The sequence below is a fragment of the Coregonus lavaretus genome (genome assembly GCF_964263955.1).
Source record: "Coregonus lavaretus genome assembly, contig: HAP1_SCAFFOLD_3325, whole genome shotgun sequence".
NCBI lineage: Eukaryota > Metazoa > Chordata > Actinopteri > Salmoniformes > Salmonidae > Coregonus > Coregonus lavaretus.
In genome coordinates this window covers 37,235-64,451 of record NW_028161361.1, presented here as the reverse complement: position 1 = coordinate 64,451, position 27,217 = coordinate 37,235, and the positions used below count along the sequence as shown (strand labels likewise).

The following is a 27,217-nucleotide window of genomic DNA, read 5'->3' as shown; positions in this document are numbered from 1 at the left end:
CCCTGTGGTATATTTATGGTGTATATGGTATATTAAAAACCGGGTCGTTCGAGCCCTGGATGCTGATTGGCTGAAAGCTGTGGTATATCAGACAATATACCATGGGGATAAAGCAAAATATATTGTTTACTGTTCTAATTATATGTTGGTAACCAGTTTAAAATGGCAATAAGGCACCTCAGGGGTTTGTGGTATATGGCCAATATACTGTACCACGGCTAAGGGCGCTATCCAGGCACTCCACGTTTTGTCGTGGTTAAGAACAGCCCTTAGCCGTGGTATATTGGCCATGTACCACATCCCCTCGGGCCTTATTGCTTAATTAACATACTCTCTCCCCTCTCCTCCCCAGGACTGGCTACCTACCCCCAGAACTACCACTTCTCCTATTCACTATGGTATATTAATCTGTTGAATCTCTCTCCTCCCCAGGGCTGGCTACCTACCCCAGAATGTGCCCCTCCAGATAATCTGCTACCTACCCCAGGAGAGAGAGTTCCTCCCCTGGCACGCTGCCAGCCGCTCCCTCTACCAGCTGGACAAGCTGCTCGACCGCACAGAGGACTACAGCCTCTTCAGTGTATGTTTTAACCTCTGACCTCTAACCCTGACCCTGACCCTAATCAAGCTGCTCGACCGCACAGAGGACTACAGCCTCTTCAGTGTATGTTTTAACCTCTGACCTCTAACCCTGACCTTGACCCTAATCAAGCTGCTCGACCGCACAGAGGACTACAGCCTCTTCAGTGTATGTTTTAACCTCTGACCTCTAACCCTGACCCTGACCCTAATCAAGCTGCTCGACCGCACAGAGGACTACAGCCTCTTTAGTGTAGGTTATAACCTCTGACCTCTAACCCTGACCCTGACCCTAATCAAGCTGCTCGACCGCACAGAGGACTACAGCCTCTTCAGTGTAGGTTATAACCTCTGACCTCTAACCCTGACCCTGACCCTAACCAAGCTGCTAGACTGCACAGAGGACTACAGCCTCTTCAGTGTAGTTTATAACCTCTGACCTTTAACCCTGATCCTAACCCTGACCATAACCCTCCAACTACAGCCTGTTTGGTACAGCTGGTGACCTCTCAGACCCTCTCTAACGACCCCCAGCACCTTACTGTGGATCAGGGTTCAGGAGCTTCTGCCCAGCACTAATCTTATGCACTAGTACACCCACTGAACCCCAGCACAGGTCTGGAGGTCTTGATGTACGGGTTTTAATGACTTTTAAATTGTTTGTTGGTCGTGTTTAAGTGAAACCATAATGAGGTTTCTTATCTATCAAATACAGTGCAGTCCAGTCCATTTGTCAGTGTGAAAATTCACACAGTTCTACTAGGCTTTATCATCAGTGGGTCCTCTGTCTCACTTTCCAGGGTGTCAGTGAGGGAGGGAGAGTGTCAGAGAGGGAGGAAGAGTGTCAGGGGGGGAGGAAGAGTGTCAGGGAGGGAGGAAGAGTGTCAGGGAGGGAGGAAGAGTGTCAGGGAGGGAGGAAGAGTGTCAGGGAGGGGGGGAGAGTGTCAGGGAGGGAGGAAGAGTGTCAGGGAGGGGGGGAGAGTGTCAGAGAGGGAGGAAGAGTGTCAGGGAGGGAGGAGGAGTGTCAGGGAGGGGGGGAGAGTGTCAGAGAGGGAGGAAGATTGTCAGAGAGGGAGGAAGATTGTGAGGGAGGGAGAGTGTCAGGGAGGAAGGGAGAGTGTCAGGGAGGGAGGAAGAGTGTCAGGGAGGAGGGAGAGTGTCAGGGAGGGAGGGAGAGTGTCAGGGAGGGAGGAAGAGTGTCAGGGAGGGAGGGAGAGTGTCAGGGAGGGAGGAGGGAGAGTGTCAGGGAGGGGGGGAGAGTGTCAGGGAGGGAGGGAGAGTGTCAGAGAGGGAGGGAGGGAGGGAGGGAGGGAGAGTGTCAGAGAGGGAGCAAGAGTGTCAGGGAGGGAGGGAGAGTGTCAGAGAGTGAGGGAGGGAGAGTGTCAGGGAGGGGGGAGAGTGTCAGGGAGGGAGGGAGAGTGTCAGGGAGGGAGGGAGAGTGTCAGGGAGGGAGGGAGAGTGTCAGGGAGGGGGGGAGAGTGTCAGGGAGGGGGGGAGAGTGTCAGGGAGGGGGGGAGAGTGTCAGGGAGGGGGGGAGAGTGTCAGGGAGGGAGGGAGAGTGTCAGGGAGGGAGGGAGAGTATCAGGGAGGGAGGGAGAGTGTTAGGGAGGGGGGGAGAGTGTCAGGGAGGGAGGGAGAGTGTCAGGGAGGGGGGAGAGTGTTAGGGAGGGAGGGAGAGTATCAGGGCTGTTGGTGGCCCACTCCTCTGGGACCGGTGTTCATTTGTTCATTTGTCTGTCCAAGCAGATGTTGTAGAGAATAATGGAGGACAGATTATTCATGGCCTGGCCTTCTGGCATTCTCTAAACAGACCACCAAGTGCCTCTGCCGGGTCCAGAGAGAGAGCGCACGCACGCACACACACACACACACACACACACACACACACACACACACACACACACACACACACACACACACACCAGTCTGAGGAGGAGTGTTTAGTACTTAGCTGTGTGGTATTAACCCTCAGTGTTGGCAGTGAATGGTTCTATACACAGATACAGTTTGCATCCCAAATGGCACCCTATTCCCTATATAGTGCACTACTTTTGACCAGAGTCATAGTGGGTAGTAGTGCACGGTAAAGGGAATAGGGTGGCATTTGGGACACAAACGCCAGAGAGGTGATTTACATGGAGAACCACAGAAAAAGGAACGCTGTTACCTCCCACTAGGATGATGAAGGAAGATAGTCCTCTTCATTTAGTAGGACAGCTGTGTGTGTGTGTGTGTGTGTGTGTGTGTGTGTGTGTTTGTGTGTGTGTGTGTGTGTGTGTGTGTGTGTGTGTGTGTGTGTGTTTGTGTGTGTGTGTGTGTGTGTGTGTGTGTGTGTGTGAGTGTGTGTGTGTGTGTGTGTGTGTGTGTGTGTGTGTGTCTGTGTGTGTGTGTGTCTCTGTGTGTGTATGTGTGTGTGTGTGTCTGTGTGTGTGTGTGTGTGTGTCTGTGTGTGTGTGTGTGTGTCTGTGTGTGTGTGTGTGTGTGTGTGTCTCTGTGTGTGTGTGTGTGTGTGTGTGTGTGTGTGTGTGTGTGTGTGTGTGTGTGTGTCTGTATGTGTGTGTGTGTGTGTGTGTGTGTCTGTGTGTGTGTCTGTGTGTGTGTGTGTGTGTGTGTGTGTGTGTGTGTGTCTGTGTGTGTGTGTGTGTGTGTGTGTGTGTGTGTGTGTGTGTGTGTGTGTGTGTGTGTGTGTGTGTGTGTGTGTTTTGAAGTCCGCTACACCCTTAGTGTGGCAGCCAGGCTGGGCCCTAATGTAAATAATGATCTGCTTTCAATAAGGGACCATGAATGAGAGACGCTACGCCTAAATTAGCCTTGGCATCACCCTCTGTGTGGTTTGGAGAGGCAACACATTTATAGCATGCGTCCCAAATGGCTTCCCCATTCAGTTTATAATGCACTTCTGTTGGCCAGGGCCCATAAGGTTCTGGTCAAAAGTATTGTACTTTCCCAGGGAATACAGTAGGGTGTCATTTAGGAAACATCCATCATCCTATACAGCGCCTGGCCGTTTGATGGTTGTTCTGCCCTCCCCCTGTTTCATTACAAGGTGGCCATCCTGGCCGTTTGATGGTTGTTCTGCCCTCCCCCTGTTTCATTACAAGGTGGCCATCCTGGCCATTTGATGGTTGTTCTGCCCTCCCCCTGTTTCATTACAAGGTGGCCATCCTGGCCATTTGATGGTTGTTCTGCCCTCCCCCTGTTTCATTACAAGGTAGAGTCAGTCTGGAGTCAATCCCCGAGGCAGTTGTCCTTGATAATAAGAGTCAGCCTTTTTATAATGAAATATCAAAACCTCAGAAAATGACACTGCTTTGGCCTGAGTCCTGTTGCTGTTTATTTCCTGTGATTTTCCAACTCCTCTGCCGCTTAAAATAGTTCTAAATAATTGTGTGCCATTTGCCAACTACTGCCATCTATCTGCTGTTTATGTGTTCCTTCCTACTTTCTCCCCAACAGGACTACGTGCTGAAGCAAGTGGCCTCAAAGTACCACAAGATGGGCTGGCCCTTGGCTCTCACAGAAGGCTCCATCATGCAGACCTCCTACCAGACTGAGTATGTCAGCATACAGTCACCTCTCACACAACGAGTGGCTGGGTTGGGATGTTGTCGTATACAGTCACCTCTCACACAACGAGTGGCTGGGTTGGGATGTTGTCGTCTACAGTCACCTCTCACACAACGAGTGGCTGGGTTGGGATGTTGTCGCATACAGTCACCTCTCACACAACGAGTGGCTGGGTTGGGATGTTGTCGTATACAGTCACCTCTCACACAACGAGTGGCTGGGTTGGGATGTTGTCGTATACAGTCACCTCTCACACAACGAGTGGCTGGGTTGGGATGTTGTCGTATACAGTCACCTCTCACACAACGAGTGGCTGGGTTGGGATGTTGTCGTATACAGTCACCTCTCACACAACGAGTGGCTGGGTTGGGATGTTGTCGTATACAGTCACCTCTCACACAACGAGTGGCTGGGTTGGGATGTTGTCGTATACAGTCACCTCTCACACAACGAGTGGCTGGGTTGGGATGTTGTCGTATACAGTCACCTCTCACACAACGAGTGGCTGGGTTGGGATGTTGTCGTCTACAGTCACCTCTCACACAACGAGTGGCTGGGTTGGGATGTTGTCGTCTACAGTCACCTCTCACACAACGAGTGGCTGGGTTGGGATGTTGTCGTCTACAGTCACCTCTCACACAACGAGTGGCTGGGTTGGGATGTTGTCGCATACAGTCACCTCTCACACAACGAGTGGCTGGGTTGGGATGTTGTCGTATACAGTCACCTCTCACACAACGAGTGGCTGGGTTGGGATGTTGTCGTATACAGTCACCTCTCACACAACGAGTGGCTGGGTTGGGATGTTGTCGTATACAGTCACCTCTCACACAACGAGTGGCTGGGTTGGGATGTTGTCGTATACAGTCACCTCTCACACTCCTACCTCCCCCTCTTTTCCTTCTGTATCTCTCACCTTCCTTCCTTCCTTCCTTCCTTCCTTCCTTCCTTCCTTCCTTCCTTCCTTCCTTCCTTCCTTCCTTCCTTCCTTCCTTCCTTCCTTCATTCCTTCCTTCCTTCCCTCTCCTCCCTCCCTCCCTCCCTCCTTCCTTCCTTCCTTCCTTCCTTCCTTCCTTCCTTCCTTCCTTCCTTCCTTCCTTCTCCTCCCTCCCTCCCTCCTTCCTTCCTTCCTTCCTTCCTTCCTTCCTTCCTTTCTTCCTTCCTTCCTTCCTTCCTTCCTTCCTTCCATCATTCCTTCCTTCCTTCCCTCTCCTCCCTCCCTCCCTCCCTCCTTCCTTCCTTCCTTCCTTCCTTCCTTCCTTCCTTCCTTCCTTCCTTCCTTCCTTCCCTCTCCTCCCTCCCTCCCTCCCTCCTTCCTTCCTTCCTTCCTTCCTTCCTTCCTTCCTTCCTTCCTTCCTTCCTTCTTCCTTCCTTTCTTCCTTCCTTCCTTCCTTCCTTCCTTCCCTCTCCTCCCTCCCTCCCTCCCTCCCTCCCTTCCCCTCCCCTCCCTCCCTCCCTCCCTCCCTCCCTCCCTCCCTCCCTCCCTCCCTCCCTCCCTCCCTCCCTCCCTCCCTCCTTCCTTCCTTCCTTCCTTCCTTCCTTCCTTCCTTCCTTCCTTCCTTCCTTCCTTCCTTCCTTCCTTCCTTCCTTCCCTCCCTCCCCTCCCTCCCTCCCTCCCTCCCTCCCTCCCTCCCTCCTTCCTTCCTTCCTTCCTTCCTTCCTTCCTTCCTTCCTTCCTTCCTTCCTTCCTTCCTCCCTCCCTCCCTCCCTCCCTCCCTCCCTCCCTCCCTCCCTCCCTCCTTCCCTCCCTCTTTCTCATCGACAGAGAGCTGCAGAGAGAGGTGATCATGCTGGCATGTAGTTTCGGGAACAAGCACTGTCACCGCCAAGCCGTGTCACTCATCTCTGATTGGATCTCCAGCAACAAGAACAGGTGCAGTAGATCCTAAATGGAACCCTGTGGTTCTGGCTTAAAGTAGGTCCCTACTGCATAGGGAGTAGGGTTCAGATTGGTCCGGAGAGACAGAGAGCAGGCCTCATGCTGGACCCACAGTGGACCACATGTTGGCCTTATATATACTGTACTTGGTAGGAAGACACTGGTCTGAAAGCTCCTTATCTTTAGGGAGATTTCCACCCACTGTGTGGACCACAAGGGAACACAATGTTTAGTCTAGTTTAAAGGTCATTTTCTTGTTAGAGAGAAGCCACTAAACGCCACTGGATGAGATAGTGGAAGCTTACATGTATTATCCTCCCCTATTTCCAACAAGACACCTCTCCTCTTCAGATTGTACCAAGCAGCCCTCCTCTCGTCCTCTAAAAGAAGCTCTCAGTCGGAGTCACTTTCATAGCTCCTTTTTACAGAGCAGAATCTCACATTGTTGAATCCCAGTGGGCATGACATGTATTTGAGTCCTGATCAATAGGGCACGTTGGACAACCTTGACAATATCGAATGTTTCAAATGCCAAATGTCCATGGAAACAGAATCTATCCCTTGTCTAATCCCTCCACCTGTTGCTCTCGGCAACACAAACAACAAAATCCACAATCCACAACAATGGCTCCCACCTCTACATGGACATGGGGATGACAATAATCTCTTCATCTCCGCTATGAGGCAAAGACCCCTCATTCTTCCCTACATGCCCTCTCTCCCTTCAGGAAGACTGTCTAATGATCCAGGGTCTGACTGGCTCTCTGTGTCTCCCTTCAGGAAGACTGTCTAATGATCCAGGGTCTGATTGGCTCTCTGTGTCTCCCTTCAGGAAGACTGTCTAATGATCCAGGGTCGGATTGGCTCTCTGTGTCTCCCTTCAGGAAGACTGTCTAATGATCCAGGGTCTGATTGGCTCTCTGTCTCCCTTCAGGAAGACTGTCTAATGATCCAGGGTCTGATTGGCTCTGTGTCTCCCTTCAGGAAGACTGTCTAATGATCCAGGGTCTGATTGGCTCTCAGTTTTTCCCTTCAGGAAGACTGTCTAATGATCCAGAGTCTGATTGGCTCTCCGTTTTTCCCTTCAGGAAGACTATCTAATGATCCAGGGTCTGACTGGCTCTCTGTCTCCCTTCAGGAAGACTGTCTAATGATCCAGGGTCTGATTGGCTCTGTGTCTCCCTTCAGGAAGACTGTCTAATGATCCAGGGTCTGATTGTCTCTCCGTTTTTCCCTTCAGGAAGACTGTCTAATGATCCAGGGTCTGATTGGCTCTCCATTTTTCCCTTCAGGAAGACTGTCTAATGATCCAGGGTCTGATTGGCTCTCCATTTTTCCCTTCAGGAAGACTGTCTAATGAATAGAGGAGACTAGAGGACAATATATGGTCCCTTTTAGCTCAGTTGGTAGAGCATGGCGCTTGCAACGCCAGGGTTGTGGGTTCGATTCCCAAGGGGGACCAGTATGAAAGAAAATGTATGCACTCACTAACTGTAAGTCGCTCTGGATAAGAGTGTCTGCTAAAATGACAAAAAAAAGAAAATATGACAATAGAGGAGAATAATAATCCTGGCTGTTTTAGTACTGTTTGGATCAGGGTTGATCCTGGCTGTTTTAGTACTCTATGGATCAGGGTTGATCCTGGCTGTTTTAGTACTCTATGGATCAGGGTTGATCCTGGCTGTTTTAGTACTCTATGGATCAGGGTTGATCCTGGCTGTTTTAGTACTCTATGGATCAGGGTTGATCCTGGCTGTTTTAGTACTCTATGGATCAGAGTTGATCCTGGCTGTTTTAGTACTCTATGGATCAGGGTTGATCCTGGCTGTTTTAGTACTCTATGGATCAGGGTTGATCCTGGCTGTTTTAGTACTCTATGGATCAGGGTTTATCCTGACAGTGGAAGGGGAGGGGAGGAACATCCTACTCAAGGATGAAACAGTGTGAAACTATCCTAAATATATTCACGTCACCAAATAACTGATTAAAACACACTGTTTTGCAATGAAGGTCTACAGTAGCCTCAACAGCACTCTTTAGGGTATCATCATGGTGTAGCCAGAGGACAGCTAGCTTTTGTCCTCCTCTTGGTACCTTGACTTCAATACAAAACCTAGGAGGCTCATGGTTCTCACCCCCTTCCATAGACTTGCACAGTAATTATGAGAACTTCCGGAGGACGTCCTCCAACCTATCAGAGCTCTAACAGCATGAACTGACATGTTATCCACCCAATCAAAGGATCAGAGAATTAATCTAGAACTGAAAGCATAATCTACAGCTAGCTAGCACTGCAGTGCATAAAATGTGGTGAGTAATTGACTCAAAGAGAGAGAAAGACAATAGTTAAACAGTTTTTAACTAATTTGTTTCTTCAAAAATGAAGGAGAAGCAGCAGAGAAAGAAAGAGAGAGAGAGAGAGAGCTAGCTATATTTTGTTGTATTTTTAAAACTTTCTCTTACTTAGCTAGCTAATGCAGTTAGCTAATTTAGCCTACTCAAACAACCGGCTCAAACAGAGAGGAATGCTAATTATGTAAGCTAGCTGGCTAATACTATAGCTGGTTCTTAGTAGTCTCTCCCTCAGGAGTGGAGCACCGTGGTTTCACCTCAGAGTCCCTCAGGAGTGGAGCACCGTGGTTTCACCTCAGAGTCCTTGACATGCTCTCTAGATCTTAACCTACCCCTTTAATCTGACTTGGCCCACACAGACTAATACAGAATGAACTAAGATGGGACATAATGAAGGTAATGTATCTGCGTCTGTCCATTGATTTCAGCAGTACTGCACTACACACTGTACATGTATACTGTACGCATGTCAGTGAGTTGAAAACACAATATATTCTATTCTTTGGTGAGATGGACCATGGGGCGGCAGGTAGCCTAGTGCTTAAGAGCGTTGGGCCAGTAACCGAAAGGTCACTGGTTTGAATCCCTGAGCTGACTGGGTTGAAAATCTGTCGATGTGCCCTTGAGCAAGGCACTTCATCCTAATTGCTCCTGTAAGTCGCTCTGGATAAGAGTTTCTGCTAAATGACTAAAACGGTTTAAAAAAAACAACACACACACACATATATATATATATATACAGTATGGACTATACAGTAAAAACCCATACTGCTTGCTTTATAGTACCACTATAAGGGTTATTGCCAAGCCTGTCTCAGTGTCTAGGAGAATTGGCCTGTGTTGACTTCTAACATGGCGGTAATAGGTTGGAACCAGACTACTTTTATCTATCTATAGGCCCCTTAGCCTCTAATACAGTACTTTAAAGCTCCATGCTACATCCTAAATAGCACCTTATTCCCTTTATAGTGCACTACGTTTGACCAGGGCTCATAGAGGAATAGGGTGCCATTTGGTATGCAGTAAAACCCCACTGCCCTCGCCACATGGCTTTATGATCAAGGTGGTAATGTGTGACGGCTGAGCTCAGCAGCGTTAATGTGGAACGCTCATTCCTGGTGTGACCCAGCTCTTCCTGTATCATCCTTACACTATCTCCATCTTTAAAGAGGAGAGAAAGAGAGAGAGAGAGAGAGAAAGAGGGAGAGAGAAAGAGAGAGAGAGAGTGAGAAAGAAAGAGAGACAGACATACAGACAGACAGAGAGAGAGAGATACACAGAGTGAGAGAGACAGACAGAATTCTGCTAAAATATCCTCTGTGTACAACGTAAAACACCAAATAATGCATGCAGAGCATAATTAGGCCAGTACCCGCTAATTATTAAAATCCTGAAAAGAGCCGTTAAATTCTACGACGACCTAAAAGGAAGCTATTCCCAAACCTTCCATAACAAAGCCATCACCTACAGAGAGATGAACTTGGAGAAGAGTCCCCTATGTAAGCTGGTCCTGGGGCTCTGTTCACAAACACAAACAGACCCCACAGAACCCCAGGACAGAAACACAATTAGACCCAACCAAATCATGAGAAAACAAAAAGAAAGAAATTAACTAAAAAACGGAGAAAACTAGAATGCTATTTGGCCGTAAACAGAGAGTACACAGTGGCAGAATACCTGACCACTGTGACTGACCCAAACTTAAGGAAAGCTTTGACTATGTACAGACTCAGTGACCATAGCCTTGCTATTGAGAAAGGCCGCCGTAGGCAGACCTGGCTCTCAAGAGAAGACAGGCTATGTGCACACTGCCCACTAAATGAGGTGGAAACTGAGCTGCACTTCCTAACCTCCTGCCAAATGTATGACCATATTAGAGACACATATTTCCCTCAGATTACACAGACCCACAAAGAATTCCAAAACAAACCCAATTTTGATAAACTCCCATATCTATTGGGTGAAATAACACAGTGTGCCATCATAGCCGAAAGATTTGTGACCTGTTGCCACAAGAAAAGGGCAACCAGTGAAGAACAAACACCATTGTAAATACAACCCATATTTATGTTTATTTATTTCCCATTTTTTACTTTAACTATTTGCACATCATTACAACACTGTATATAGACATAATATGACATTTGAAATGTCTTTATTCTTTTGGAACTTCTGAGTGTAATGTTTACTGTTAATTTTTATTGTTTATTTCACTTTTGTTTAATATCTACTTCACTTGCTTTGGCAATGTCAACACACGTTTCCCATGCCAATAAAGCCCTTAAATTGAATTTAAATTGAACTGAATTGAGAGAGACAGCGAGAGAGAGAGAGAGAGAGAGAGAGAGAGAGAGAGAGAGAGAGAGAGAGAGAGAGAGAGAGAGAGAGAGAGAGAGAGAGAGAGAGAGAGAGAGAGAGAGAGAGAGAGAGTCACCTTGAGATTAACTTTAACTGTAAAAACACTGAAACTTGGTTTCCTAAAGTGTAACCTGCAGTGACTGAACCTACGGTAGTAGGGAGAGCTGCCAGTAGAGCTGGTGATCTGATGGCCTGCTCTCTCTGACTCTGTAATACTGTCATTACAGAGACACCATAATCCTTCATTTAAGAGTCTGAATGAAAGACTGAATTTGAATATTAGGGAACATCGTGGCCTAGAAAGTTGATCATTTTTTAGTCATCATTGTGAGAGACTGCACGGAGGGAGCAGTATTATGTGTCTTCAGTCATCATGTCGATCTCAGTCTCTATCACACATTGACCACACACTGGCTATATAAATGATAATTCAGGATTTTTCCACAAGCTGCATTTTTACACAAGATTGCGTTGGGAAACTATCCTAGAGTTTTGACTCCCGAGGCTCTCCCAAACCCCCTGTGTGGCATGGACCCAGTCAGCAGAAGTGTTTTGCTCAGTAAGGCCTTGCTATAGTAAACTTTTCTCCAAAGCCTTGATTCCTCCAGAGAGCCCAAATGTCATGCTCTCTATCTATTGTAGAAATATAGTGCATGAAAAGCCCAACCTCATCCCATGACACGTCATTATGGATTTTCAGTTGTTTTTACTTCAGCCTGAGCAACAGCTTCAATCCCCCAGTCCAGCAGCTATAATGGGAACCACATCGTAGGAATTCTGGATGGACAAGATCGTTAGGACCGTGAAGTCAATCGTGGTGAATGACCTGTCTGCTCTGTATGACTTCATTTTCACTATCGCTGTACAGAATAATAATATGCCGTTTAGCAGATGCTTTTATCCAAAGCGACTTACAGTCATGCGTGCATACATTTTTGTGTATGGGCAGTCCCGGGGATCGAACCCACTACCCTGGCGTTACAAGCGCCGTGCTCTACCAGCTGAGCTACAGAGGACCACAGAATCACAGGGAGCGGGCCTGTGAATGTAACGTTTTCAACAAACAACCTCGTAACACTTGGACTAAAACATGCCAAGAGGTTTAAGATGTTATAGGATGGAGATAATCATTGACAGTCAGGATTCTGACAACCTTATTGTTAAAGCGTGGCGACCATGCAATGTCCATATTAGTTCTGGGTACATTGAGCTGAGACAAACACATTGGTCTGACGTGCCGATGCGTTTTCATAAATGGAGCATCTAAAACGATTTATCGGTCGAAAACAAACGTAATTGTGCCTGGCTCAACTCACAACACCCCAGGACATTTTAAACATTGGCATCGCCGTTGACGCAACACAGTCAACTTCCTAAATGCGTTCATTTTGTTTTTACAGTGTGTAGTGAACTAGTTTCTATGTTCACAGACACACTATGGAGATGGAGCATGTTATCCCATTGTTAAAAAGCAGGCCATCTCTCTAGTGTAGTTTAGCACATTATTGATATGTGAACTGTATAAAACAACTGGTGTGTAAAAATGTAAGCAAAATAACTCCACAAACAAGGGCTCTGTTTACACAACACTGTTAGATATTCAATCTCTTTAACTTCTCTGAGGATTCTGGTCCACTTGGTATTGGTTTGCTAACCTTTAAATCAAATCAAATCTAATCAAACCAATCAAATGTATTTAATCAGGTTAAAAACTATTACATTTTAGTAGACGCGCTTATCCAGAGCGACTTACAGTTAGTGAATACATATTTTTTTACTGGCCCCACGTGGGAATCAAACCCACAACCCTGGCGTTGCAAACGCCATGCTCTATCAACTGAGCTACATCCACTCCCCTACCCTGGACAACGCTGGGCCAATTGTGCGCCGCCCATGAGGCTCCCGGTCGCGGCCGGCTGCGACAGAGCCTGGATTCGAACCAGGATCTCTAGTGGCACAGTTAGCACTGCGATGCAGTGCCTTAGACCACTGCGCCACTCAGGATTACATGAGGGAGACCTGAAAAGAAGCCAACTGACACATACAGCAGGAAATACTAAATACTAATGTTATTGTAGTAGTTTAAAGGATAATACAAATTGGTAACGTAATTGGTTGGTGCGTGTGCCTTTGTGTTTGTGCGTGCTTGCATGCGTGTCTGCATCCCATGCGTGTGTGTGTGTGCGTGTGGTGTGTGTGTGTGCGTGTGGTGTGTGTGTGTGTGCGTGTGGTGTGTGTGTGTGTGCGTGTGGTGTGTGTGTGTGTGCGTGTGGTGTGTGTTTGTGTGCGTGTGTGTTGGTGTTTGTGGTGTGTGTATCCCTCCCTGCAGGATCCCTCCCAACGTGCGTGACATAGTGTACTGTACAGGAGTGTCTCTGATGGATGAGGACGTGTGGGAGTTTATCTGGATGAAGTTCCACTCCACCGCAGCAATCTCAGAGAAGAAGGTTCTCCTGGAGGCTCTCACCTGCAGCGACAATGGCTTCCTGCTCAACCGGTGAGTCATTGGAACTTCCTGCTCAACCGGTGAGTCAACCACTCACTATAATAGAACATAACTTTATTGATCCCTCACAGGGAAAAATAACTTTATTGTTTCCTCTCAGGGAACATTCACAGCAGCTTTGTGCTCACTACAATATCTCATACAGATGTGGGATCTTAATTTGAGCCAGTTTGCTACAGCTGGAAAATAATCCTGCAGCAACAGGAAATGTGGATTATTATATTGATTATAATTAATGGGCATTTTTGTCTGGGGTTGATACATTTTTCGTAAAGGGAAAATCAAGTTGGAAATTACAAACTTCAGAAGCCTTTTTAAACCTCAAATACACAACATGTGGGAAAAGTCAAGGGGTGTCTATGAATATCCCTCAATACAGCTACAGATGTTGTGTTACACAGTGGGATTCAAGTGTATTTAATTGTCATTTTTGGTCAACAATCTACACAAAATCCTCGGTAATGTCAAAGTGGAAGAAAAAATGACACTTTATTTTTTATTTTTTATGGAAAATTAAACCCTTGAACTTTAATACAGGTTAACACTGGGGACTAGAATACTGGACTGTAGGCCTTGACCTTTAATACAGGTTAACACTGGGGATTAGAATACTGTATTGTAGACCTTGACCTTTAATACAGGTTAACACTGGGGATTAGAATACTGGACTGTAGACCTTGACTTTAATACAGGTTAACACTGGGGACTAGAATACTGTACTGTAGACCTTGACCTTTAATACAGGTTAACACTGGGGACTAGAATACTGGACTGTAGACCTTGACCTTTAATACAGGTTAACACTGGGGACTAGAATACTGTACTGTAGACCTTTAATACAGGTTAACACTGGGGACTAGAATACTGGACTGTAGGCCTTGACCTTTAATACAGGTTAACACTGGGGACTAGAATACTGTACTGTAGACCTTGACCTTTAATACAGGTTAACACTGGGGACTAGAATACTGTACTGTAGACCTTTAATACAGGTTAAAACTGGGGACTAGAATACTGGACTGTAGGCCTTGACCTTTAATACAGGTTAACACTGGGGACTAGAATACTGGACTGTAGGCCTTGACCCTTACAGGTTAACACTGGGGACTAGAATACTGGACTGTAGATGTTGACCTTTAATACAGGTTAACACTGGGGATTAGAATACTGAACTGTAGACCTTGACCTTTAATACAGGTTAACACTGGGGACTAGAATACTGTACTGTAGACCTTTAATACAGGTTAAAACTGGGGACTAGAATACTGGACTGTAGGCCTTGACCTTTAATACAGGTTAACACTGGGGACTAGAATACTGGACTGTAGGCCTTGACCCTTACAGGTTAACACTGGGGACTAGAATACTGGACTGTAGATGTTGACCTTTAATACAGGTTAACACTGGAGATTAGAATACTGTACTGTAGACCTTGACCTTTAATACAGGTTAACACTGGGGACTAGAATACTGTATTGTAGGCCTTGACCTTTAATACAGGTTAACACTGGGGACTAGAATACTGTACTGTAGACCTTTAATACAGGTTAACACTGGGGACTAGAATACTGGACTGTAGGCCTTGACCTTTAATACAGGTTAACACTGGGGACTATAATACTGTACTGTAGACCTTTAATACAGGTTAACACTGGGGACTAGAATACTGGACTGTAGGCCTTGACCTTTAATACAGGTTAACACTGGGGACTAGAATACTGGACTGTAGGCCTTGACCCTTACAGGTTAACACTGGGGACTAGAATACTGGACTGTAGATGTTGACCTTTAATACAGGTTAACACTGGGGATTAGAATACTGAACTGTAGACCTTGACCTTTAATACAGGTTAACACTGGGGATTAGAATACTGTATTGTAGGCCTTGACCTTTAATACAGGTTAACACTGGGGATTAGAATACTGAACTGTAGACCTTGACCTTTAATACAGGTTAACACTGGGGATTAGAATACTGTACTGTAGACCTTGACTTTCCAGATTACAGACCTCACCACGAAGACTCACCAAGCTAGTTACAGTGTGAGGTGTAGAAGGACATTTATGATTTGAAGCGAGTCATACATAAGTCTTGCTTTGCTCACCTAGTGCTCTGTCCACACTAGCATAGCACTTCAGAATCAATGTATTGGGCATTCAAAGTGGTATGCTAGTACGGACATCACAACATATCATATTGGCACCTAGGTTTGAACAAGGCCCTCTCACACACAGTCCAACCCTCTAGTGTCCCCTATAGGGGCCTGGGGGGCCAGCTGGATGGTCACCAGAGAGGGGATTGCGGTAAGCGTGACATATGGATTTTCAGGAAGCAGGGTAGTTAGTATGTAAAGTGGTTGTCAGGAAGATGAGAGCATAATTCAGGGTTTATGATCCCTGCAAGTCTCAGTGATCAATCACTCATCTATCAGAAATAATCCAAATGATCGCCTGCCACATGACAACAATCATAAATCTGATCATAGGAATGATCCGGCTGTCAAATAACAGCTATTATCCGTGGTTTAAAAACATTTTTATTAAACGTGTCTCTCTCAGTATCTGTTTCTGCCCCCCTCTTGCCTGGCAGCTTGTGTCATGTGGGACTAATGAAGATGCCTGGAGAGAAAACAGCAATAGAACAGTGACAATACCCAGAATCCTCATTAGAATAACTGTGTGTTTTTTGGAGAGGAGAGCCAACGAGGGGCATTAGTTCACAGGCTGTGGAACAGAGAGTAGAGTATATAGCTGCGTCGTGCCAGACAGGCCAGGGAGACAGGAGGCAGGAGACACACCAACGAGCTCTGCAGCTAATTAGAATGAGTCACTGTCCTGGGGGAGGGTATTGGCATGGCTGGGGGAGTTAGGGGAGTGGGGGGGGGGGAGCTTTTGCCAAGGCACACCCCTCACCCCTCTCCTAATGTGTGTCAAGGCAGAATAAAATGCAAAAAATGCCACACACATGCCAATAAAACGCCAAGGCACTCCCCTCACCCCGTCGCCAGTGTGTGTGTGTGTGTGTGTGTGTGTGTGTGTGTGTGTGTGTGTACGTGCGTGTGTGTGTGTGTTTGTGTGTGTGCGTGCGTGCATGTACGTGCGCGTGTGTGTGAGTGTGTGTGTGTGTGTGGCACTTGCCAAGGCCCCCTTCATTGTGTGCCAGGCAGGCAGAATAAAAAGCAGAGCATGTGTAGCAGCTGTGATCCTGTCCCACTGAGACCTGGGGAAATAATGTCTCTGTCACGCACCACAGGACCAGAGAGAAGCTACCTACCAGAGGATGAAGCTGCTGGAGCTTTGGGGCTTAATTGAACGGAGTCAATCATTTACTTTACAATGTACAGGGGCTGCATCACAAATGCCACCCTATTCCCTAGTTAGTAGAAGCAGGAATGTAAGTCTCTCTCAGAATCAATGAGTTAAGGCTTTAAGGCACACTTGGAATTTCACACCGCATGCAATACTGCAGGTTGAAAATAAAACCGCCGCTGTCCGGGATTAGATCAGTGTGTGTGTGTGTGTGTGTGTGTGTGTGTGTGTGTGTGTGTGTGCTTGTGCCCGTGTGTGTGTGTGTGTGTGTGTGTGTGTGCTTGTGCCCGTGTAAGTGTGTGTGTGTGTGTGTGTGTGTGTGTGTGTGTGTGTGTGTGTGCTTGTACCCGTGTGTGTCCGCCATATATGTGTGTGTGTGTCTGTGCCTGTTGGCGTGTGTGTAGGGGGTTATCTTAGGCACATACGTGATACTCCATCTACAGACAAGAAAACTAGACAGGATTGACAAGATACACCTTCCAGCACCCCGCTCAGCTCTGGGGCTCTGGGGCTGGAATAGATGGGGCCCTGCATTTAGTATTGATTTCTGTCTCCTCTGCACCCTTGGACTAAATTGTATCCCTCACCTCAATGTTTTTATTAATGCGTGTTGTGATCTCAGCGCCAGATAAACCCTGCCTCCCCTGATACGCCACGTTCAGCCTGCTCTAATAATGAGGTCATCTCATCACAGCTCCGGTGGCGACCTTTTTAACACTCCCAGAAGACACAAGGGCGTAATAATTTCCTGTGTGTGGGGGGCCATTTTTATTTTCTGAAGTCCAACCGGTTGGTCGGTTTGGTCGGTCGGAAGGGAAATAGGTTGTGGTGTAGTGGTGTGTGAGCTGCTGGGGGGTTTGGGGATGGTGTTGCTGAAAATCAGTGTTTAGAAACGTAGGCGTTAGAACAGGGAAATGTGTTCCATCTCCACAGGGGGTGTTGTGTGTTGTGTGTCATTCACTCATAATAGCTGTGAGATCAGGAAACAGAGTAGAACGATAACTGTCCTCAACGGCTGACCAGGAGGATACAGGAGTCCCATCTCCCAAACGGCTGACCAGGAGGATACAGGAGTCCCATCTCCCAAACGGCTGACCAGGAGGATCCAGGAGTCCCATCTCCCAAACGGATGACCAGGAGGATACAGGAGTCCCATCTCCCAAACGGCTGACCAGGAGGATACAGGAGTCCCATCTCCCAAACGGCTGACCAGGAGGATACAGGAGTCCCATCTCCCAAACGGCTGACCAGGAGGATACAGGAGTCCCATCTCCCAAATGGCTGTAAAAGCGGATGAAAGCGGGAACTGATAACTGACTAAATTGTATGCACTCGCTACTGTAAGTGGCTCTGGATAAGAGCGTCTGCTAAATGACTAAAATGTAAATGTAGGATGATGACTGAGCATCCGCTGTGAGTGTGAATCACAACAATTAAGAGTAGAATACAGATCCCTTATCAAGAGACGTCAAAACAAGGTGTATTCTACACTGAATACATATCAAGGGACGTCAAAACGAGGTGTATTCTACACTGAATACATATCAAGGGACGTCAAAACGAGGTGTATTCTACACTGAATACATATCAAGAGATGTCAAAACAAGGTGTATTCTACACTGAATACATATCAAGGGACGTCAAAACGAGGTGTATTCTACACTGAATACATATCAAGAGATGTCAAAACAAGGTGTATTCTACACTGAATACATATCAAGAGATGTCAAAACGAGGTGTATTCTACACTGAATACATATCAAGAGATGTCAAAACGAGGTGTATTCTGCACTGAATACATATCAAGAGATGTCAAAACAAGGTGTATTCTACATTGAATACATATCAAGAGATGTCAAAACAAGGTGTATTCTACACTGAATACATATCAAGAGATGTCAAAACAAGGTCTATTCTACATTGAATACATATCAAGAGATGTCAAAACGAGGTGTATTCTACACTGAATACATATCAAGAGATGTCAAAACGAGGTGTATTCTGCATTACATTTTAGTCATTTAGCAGACGCTCTTATCTAGAGCGACTTACAGTTAGTGAATACATTTTTTTTTTATACTGGCCCCCCGTGGGAATCAAACCCACAACCCTGGCGTTGCAAACACCATGCTCTATCAACTGAGCTACATCCCTGCCGGCCATTCCCTCCCCTACCCTGGGCCAATTGTGCGCCGCCCATGAGTCTCCTGGTCGCGGCCGGTTGCGACAGAGCCTGGATTCGAACCAGGATCTTTAGTGGCACAGTTAGCACTGCGATAGACCACTGCGCCACTCAGGAGTATTTTACACTGAATTACATTTTACATTTTTACATTTTAGTCATTTAGCAGACGCTCTTATCCAGAGCGACTTACAGTTAGTGAATACATATATATATATATTTTTTTTTTCTTCATACTGGTCCCCCATGGGAATCGAACCCACAACCCTGGCGTTGCAAACGCCATGCTCTATCAACTGAGCTACATCCCTGCCGGCCATTCCCTCCCCTACCCTGGACAACGCTAGGCCAATTGTGCGCTGTCCATGAGTCTCCCGGTCACGGCCAGCTGCGACAGAGCCTGGATTCAAACCAGGATCTCTAGTGGCACAGCTAGCACTGCGATGCAGTGCCTTAGACCACTGCGCCACTCAGGAGACTAAAGTAATCTGACTTTTTCTGAATACATTGCTATTTGCTGTGTGTATTCATTCTTAGGAGTTATCTGGTCACTGATCATTAGCTTGATTAAAACTGAAGACTGGAGCGCTCAAATACAGTATGTTGAGTGCTTGAATACTGAGGCAACGCTCTTCCTCTTAACAAATGTCTTGGTGTTTTTAGAAATCCGTTGCACAGCCCCATTTTGGTTGAGGTATAAACTTAATCAACATATCAGTTCAAGAACACAGTGTAATGGTGAAGAGAGACAGGAGATAGTTCAGAACAAAAGACGTGTGGGTTCCTGGAGACCACGGTGCTGCAGTTAGCCTCCCTGCATGCAACTGCAAATTGGAAACGTATATACCGTGGCGGTGTCTTTTTCTGTAATATCATTGTTGTTGCCTGCTTGACGTTTTAATCTCGTTTGCATTACCGGCTATATCTACATTTGTTATGGTCTCATCAGATTCATACTTTCTGAGGCTGCTGATACATGGTATTAAAACTGTATTTTGGTCATTGGATTTCAACGTTCTCCTCCAGACTGAGTCAGCCTTAATGCGTTTCCATTTCAACGTTCTCCCCCGGACTGAGTCAGCCTTAATGTGTTTCTTTATTTCCTAGTTTAATAGTAGAAGTGGTTCACTTGACTTCACAGAGGCACCTCAGCCGGGCCGGGACTCTTGTTTTCACCCTGGATGTTGATACTGATGATGAAAGCTCTATTGCCCCAATGTGTCTATTGTGACTGCTGGAATGAAATACATCATCTATGTTATACATTCACTGCCAGAAGACATTATCAGTCAGATTTCTCCTGGACTACAGCACCCAAAGACTTTATCAGTCAGATTACTCCTGGACTACAGCACCCAAAGACTTTATCAGCCAGATTACTGCTGGACTACAGCACCCAAAGACTTTATCAGTCAGATTACTGCTGGACTACAGCACCCAAAGACTTTATCAGTCAGATTACTGCTGGACTACAGCACCCAAAGACTTTATCAGTCAGATTACTGCTGGACTACAGCACCCAAAGACTTTATCAGTCAGATTACTGCTGGACTACAGCACCCAAAGACTTTATCAGTCAGATTACTCCTGGACTACAGCACCCAAAGACTTTATCAGTCAGATTACTGCTGGACTACAGCACCCAAAGACTTTATCAGTCAGATTACTGCTGGACTACAGCACCCAAAGACTTTATCAGTCAGATTACTGCTGGACTACAGCACCCAAAGACTTTATCAGTCAGATTACTGCTGGACTACAGCACCCAAAGACTTTATCAGTCAGATTACTGCTGGACTACAGCACCCAAAGACTTTATCAGTCAGATTACTGCTGGACTACAGCACCCAAAGACTTTATCAGTCAGATTACTGCTGGACTACAGCACCCAAAGACTTTATCAGTCAGATTACTGCTGGACTACAGCACCCAAAGACTTTATCAGTCAGATTACTGCTGGACTACAGCACCCAAAGACTTTATCAGTCAGATTACTCCTGGACTACAGCACCCAAAGACTTTATCAGTCAGATTACTGCTGGACTACAGCACCCAAAGACTTTATCAGTCAGATTACTGCTGGACTACAGCACCCAAAGACTTTATCAGTCAGATTACTGCTGGACTACAGCACCCAAAGACTTTATCAGTCAGATTACTGCTGGACTACAGCACCCAAAGACTTTATCAGTCAGATTACTGCTGGACTACAGCACCCAAAGACTTTATCAGTCAGATTACTGCTGGACTACAGCACCCAAAGACTTTATCAGTCAGATTACTCCTGGACTACAGCACCCAAAGACTTTATCAGTCAGATTACTGCTGGACTACAGCACCCAAAGCCTTTATCAGTCAGATTACTGCTGGACTACAGCACCCAAAGACTTTATCAGTCAGATTACTCCTGGACTACAGCACCCAAAGACTTTATCAGTCAGATTACTGCTGGACTACAGCACCCAAAGACTTTATCAGTCAGATTACTGCTGGACTACAGCACCCAAAGACTTTATCAGTCAGATTACTCCTGGACTACAGCACCCAAAGACTTTATCAGTCAGATTACTGCTGGACTACAGCACCCAAAGCCTTTATCAGTCAGATTACTGCTGGACTACAGCACCCAAAGACTTTATCAGTCAGATTACTCCTGGACTACAGCACCCAAAGACTTTATCAGTCAGATTACTCCTGGACTACAGCACCCAAAGACTTTATCAGTCAGATTACTGCTGGACTACAGCACCCAAAGACTTTATCAGTCAGATTACTGCTGGACTACAGCACCCAAAGACTTTATCAGTCAGATTACTGCTGGACTACAGCACCCAAAGACTTTATCAGTCAGATTACTCCTGGACTACAGCACCCAAAGACTTTATCAGTCAGATTACTGCTGGACTACAGCACCCAAAGCCTTTATCAGTCAGATTACTGCTGGACTACAGCACCCAAAGACTTTATCAGTCAGATTACTCCTGGACTACAGCACCCAAAGACTTTATCAGTCAGATTACTGCTGGACTACAGCACCCAAAGACTTTATCAGTCAGATTACTGCTGGACTACAGCACCCAAAGACTTTATCAGTCAGATTACTCCTGGACTACAGCACCCAAAGACTTTATCAGTCAGATTACTGCTGGACTACAGCACCCAAAGACTTTATCAGTCAGATTACTGCTGGACTACAGCACCCAAAGACTACTTCAAACTTCTGAATTTATTAAGAGTTGAGCATGTCTTATTGTGCTTTTTGCACTCACACCGGTTGTACCTTTGTAAGGATGATTCCCTAAATAAATAGTTCCCTGTATGAGGACGATCCTGTACACTCTTTTAGACACAGTTCTTCTTCTTCTTCTTCTTCTTCTTCTTCTTCTTCTTCTTCTTCTTCTTCTTCCTTCTTCCTCCTCCTCCTCCTCCAGGCTGCTGAATCTATCTCTGAGCTCAGATTTGGTCCCAGATCAAGATGTCATCGATGTCATTATTCACGTGGGACGGAACCCGCATGGAAGACACTTAGCCTGGAGGTACTTCAGGGAGAAGTGGGACATCTTGAATTCACGGTAAGTGATTCAATTCCTCAGAGACTGTTATGATGAGTTTCTAGGTTATCAAAGTGATTACGAATGTAAGGATGTACTTAGACACTTTTGATGGGGAGTTCATATAAGATATTTTAATATGGTACCATGGTTAGTTATAACAGAATAGGGACATGGCCCTGCCTCTCCCAACTTCCTAACTCCAGAACAAAGATCCACTCTCTCTACATATACACTCTGTTACAAGTCTCTCCACGAACATCTGGTAATCCTCATGGGCACTCCTATTCTTTGAAGTTATGACTCTTTACCCCAAGTCAGTATATCCTGTCCATCAATTATTCTAAGATCAACCTCAGTAATCTCCTTTGAACATAACGGAATGTAGATTCCGTGGCCCCCATTGCCAATTATCTAGTGACTCCAACCCGGTCCCCACGATACTATGATATGACATCATAACACTATAAAAAAAACTCATATCAGAGACTGTAATATGTGTGACTTGTGTACTAACGTTCCTGTGTTTTCCAAGGACAGTACCGTACTTGTGAATTGTGTCGTTTATAATTAAAATGATTGTGTTGTGATTTCAGTTGTGGTTTCAGACGATGCATACTTGATTCAAACTAGATTCTAGATACTGTAGAAGTGAATGGAATTAAACTTTTGTTTGTTGATCTGCCCCAGAGCTCTTTGAAAGGTGTTCAGGGAAGCCTGAATAGAACAACAGCGTTTGTAAAAAACCTTTTCTTCTCACTGCTCTCCTTGTTTAGCTACGGGGAGGCCCTATTCATGAATTCAAAGCTAATCAGTGGGGTGACTGAATTCCTAAACACAGAGACAGAGCTGAACGAGGTACGTTTATTTAAGGTTCACTCAGGTATCCCAGTCTTCTGTATTAAATGTTACATTTAAATTACATTGTAAATTACAGTATAACAAATGTGAAAGAAAGCTGAATATATTCAAACGTATGGATTTTGTCATTTAAAAAGCATAGTTTACTGTATGATAATTACAGGTATATGCAATACTCTTACTAATCAGTCCTGCTTTGTTAAATTGTCTTAACGTTGATTTGATGGAGACAGTCTGGTCTACATTCAATTCCAACGATTTCTAAGAAGCATAGCATTTATTTCTCAACCCCAAAGTAATAGTATTTTTAAAGTAATTGTGTTTTTCTCACTGATCAGTGGGCATCAGAACCAGTCCAGTAATCCCACTGACAGAACCATAGAGAAGAGACCAAAACCTTAAAGGGATGTTTATGCTGTACGAGTTTCTTGTTATTTGTTCCCTGGGGCCGCTAATTGGCTAAAAAAAGCTTCACAGAGTTTTTCTGAAGTTCTGAACTTTAAAGAAACTTCACTGCCCCTGTATGTTTTTGTGTCTGGGAGTAATTCAAAACACCCATATGCATTTTAGAGCTTATGCAGACTCATAGACCTATATATGAGCCCAAGGCCGAAAAAAACCCCTGAATTAAAATTTGCCGTTATACAATACATAGTCTACTGCATATTACACAAGGCAGAAAAACAATTTAATAAATACTGATTTAAGATGTCTTTGGTACATAATAGGTCTAGCCTAAATGAAACAAATTCAGAGTAATCCTACAATTATAGTGAATTTTGTATTTGATTTTGAATAGCCTAGTAATAGGGCATTCTTTATATTTTCTTAATTAATAGGCTGACACATTACTTTTACCTACAGAATATCTCACCTAACATGCGTTTCCACCTCCTCCCCTCTCGCCTTCCTTCTTTTCTCCAGCGCGCAGAGAGAGGGGGGCTGTCAACAGTTTAATGAAATAATATGTTTTGTTGTGAAGACATGTTACTATCGATGTTTCCCAAACAGATTTCACTTGGTTTCTCAAATTAATCACTGGGTAGCTGCAGGAACAGGGTTGGAGAGCCCGTGGCACACAGGGTTTGGCGAAATAACCAGAGTAGCCTACGAGACATGAGTGAATAAGGAACCAGCAGGAAAGTGTCCTCCATGCGTTATTTCACACGGATGACACGTATTATTTATCTTCCCCCTGTTCCTGCCCATTTGATAATGGGCCATTCTAAATCGAAACAAATGTTACATATTAGTAAAGACAATATTCAATTGAGAATAGTCTGATGGGTGAAAATATATCATTAAGTCAAGGTCAGAATACGGCGGATCAGGGCCTCCCGAGTTGCGCAGCGGTCTAAGGCACTGCATCGCAGTGCTAGAGGCGTCACTACAGACCCGGGTTCGATCACGGGCTATGTCACAACCGGCCATGATCGGGAGTCCCATAGGGCGGCGCAACAATTGTCCCAGCGTTGTGAGGGTTTGGCCGCGGGGGCTTTACTTGGATCATCGCGCTCCTTGTGCCGGGCCGGGCGCATGCAGGCTGACCACGGTCGTCAGGGGAACGGTGTTTCCTCCGAGACATTGGTGCGGCTGGCTTCCGGGTAAAGCGGGCGGGTGTTAAGATGCACAGTTTGGCGGGTCATGTTTCGGAGGACGCATGACTCGACCTTCGCCTCCCGAGACTGTTCTGGAGTTGTAGCGATGAGACAAGATTGAAATTGGAGAAAAAATGGGGGTAAAATTTTACAAATGTAAAAAAGAGTACAGGTGTATCTGAAGACATCTCATTTACTTTGATCTCCACCCCAAACGCGTACCTTTTTGTGATGCATAAGTTCAAGGTCAGAATACACGCAGAGAGAAAAGCACATAAAAAGGAAATAAAGTTTAATTTACGTGAGCGTAACTCAGGTCTGAATTCCCCCCTACAGCTTTGTTGCCTGGATACCCTCATGTACCTGACTCTGTTGCCTGGATACCCTCATGTACCTGACTCTGTTGCCTGGATACCCTCATGTACCTGACTCTGTGCTTGTGTCTGTCTGTTACCTTCTTCAGCTGAAGGAGTTCATCCAGATCAGTGGAGGTGGGGCGGGGCCAGCGTTGGCCCGGGCCGTGGAGATCGTGGAGGCCAACGTGAGATGGCACAATCTCTACGAACGCCAGATCTTCCAGTGGCTAAGGAAGTCTCCCAACGGTTAACACACAGCCAAGCATGGGACCTCTCTGAAACAATTACAGACCCAACAACAACGGGCAGAGAAAAAAAAATCAAGAGAAAAAAAACGTTTCAACAAAGAGAAAACATTCATATGTTAATTTGAATAGCAAAATAAGATATTTCCCCAAAACTTTTCCATCAGAGAGGGAACAGTGAAGACGGACGATGTGATTGGCTCAGATGACCTTAGTCTGACCGACTGTCGAAGGTGGATTTGACTTGGTATAAATATTGCATGGTGGCATTCATCTCCAGTGACAGTTCTATTTTTGAATGCATGGTTTTCATCCCTCCTCTGATTGGTTTTCCACTAAGCTGACCCCTGTGACCTTTTCAATTACCTTTGAACCTCAGGTCAACTCTTAGTAGCCTTTGAGGAGAAAGACAAACACGCTACAAAAGACACAGGAAGAGGACATGGCGGCAATATGATACAACTGTGACAAGCACAAGTATTATTATTTTTCAATGATGACAATCATTGTTTTGATTAGGACAAAGACAAACAGGAACTATAACGTAATGAAAGAATATGTGTACCTAAACGGTTTGGACCTTAACCTTCTCTTTGAGCCATACTGAGGTGGACGTCTGGAACATTTGGACGGGTACCTGCGGCTGATGTGATGTTCATTGTTGTGCGTGATGTGTTCTATAATAACTTACCCTCCTTCCTCATCCAATAGGGTTCCCTAAATAACATTAAGCCAGGGGGCAGGTTGGGAGCAGGAACAAGGTGACTCCCCATAACCGAAGGAGTCACAATATTGATTATTGATCGATCATCATTAATAACATAATTTATATTTCCTGTTTGCACTGGAGTCTCCTTGGATTATACCATCTTGGTGTTTGAGTGAAAATAAAAAATAAAACTGTTGTGAGTTGCGATTGATATTATGTGTGCAAATGGTCTGTATTGCTGATGGACTGAGAGCCAGTGGATACAGCCTCGTGTGAGCCGTGGTGTAGTAATGATGAAATGTAGAAATGTACGTTGTTTTGGTCAAACGCCACGCTTTTGGTTTTCACGTGCCGCTAATTACTTCAAAGTGTCAGTCAGAAACCATGTCTGAGCAAACGCAGAGGAAATATGCTACAATATTCCTGACAGATATGACTAGTTTTGTTGCTACCCTGCAAAGCCCAATAAACTTAACGTGCCGATGCTAACAGCTAGCCGGGTCTACTCTGTGGACCCATTTCATGAAGAATAGAACACAATAATGAGGTTTTACTGTTGACACTTGGCTGGGAGAGCAAATCCCCGTTGAGTTTTCTGGGGAGTCCATTGCTCTTATAAGTCAGTTGCTATTTATATCCTCTCTGACTAATCCTTGATACTCTAGGACCTGAAGAAGAAAACAGTTTCAGCCCTTCACCATCTTTTCCTTTCTTGTTGTGTTTTGATGTATTAAAAAAAAAAGCTATTTTTTTTTTTCTAAATGAGGGACAATATCGTTTTGTGTTTTGATCAGAGCAGCAATGGGATTTTAACGCTGACAAATAAATTATTTTGTACAGTAACGAAACGCTGCCTGACTGTGTCTGTCATTATGAGAGAGAGAGAGAGAGAGAGAGAGAGAGAGAGAGAGAGAGAGAGAGAGAGAGAGAGAGAGAGAGAGAGAGAGAGAGAGAGAGAGAGAGAGAGAGAGAGAGAGAGAGAGAGAGAGAGAGAGAGAGAGAGAGAGAGAGAGAGAGAGAGAGAGAGAGAGAGAGAGAGAGAGAGAGAGAGAGAGAGAGAGAGAGACAGAGAGAGACAGAGAGAGAGAGAGAGAGAGAGAGAGAGAGAGAGAGAGAGAGAGAGAGAGTAAGTGAGTGAGTTTGTGTTTGCTATGCAGCTGGCTCC

The 27,217-nt window shown here is 45.5% G+C and overlaps 1 protein-coding gene across 1 annotated transcript; it reads left to right on the top strand.

Annotated features, from left to right (window-relative positions):
- Positions 1-432: 432 nt before the first annotated feature.
- Positions 433-25,349, top strand: LOC311120771 (thyrotropin-releasing hormone-degrading ectoenzyme-like; the record flags this gene model as incomplete). Its single annotated transcript, XM_084195347.1, has 7 exons — positions 433-580; positions 4,036-4,133; positions 5,912-6,019; positions 13,065-13,232; positions 22,164-22,304; positions 23,060-23,141; positions 25,206-25,349. Coding segments are annotated over 7 exons (889 nt in total), but the record flags the coding sequence as incomplete, so codon positions are not given.
- Positions 25,350-27,217: the final 1,868 nt, after the last annotated feature.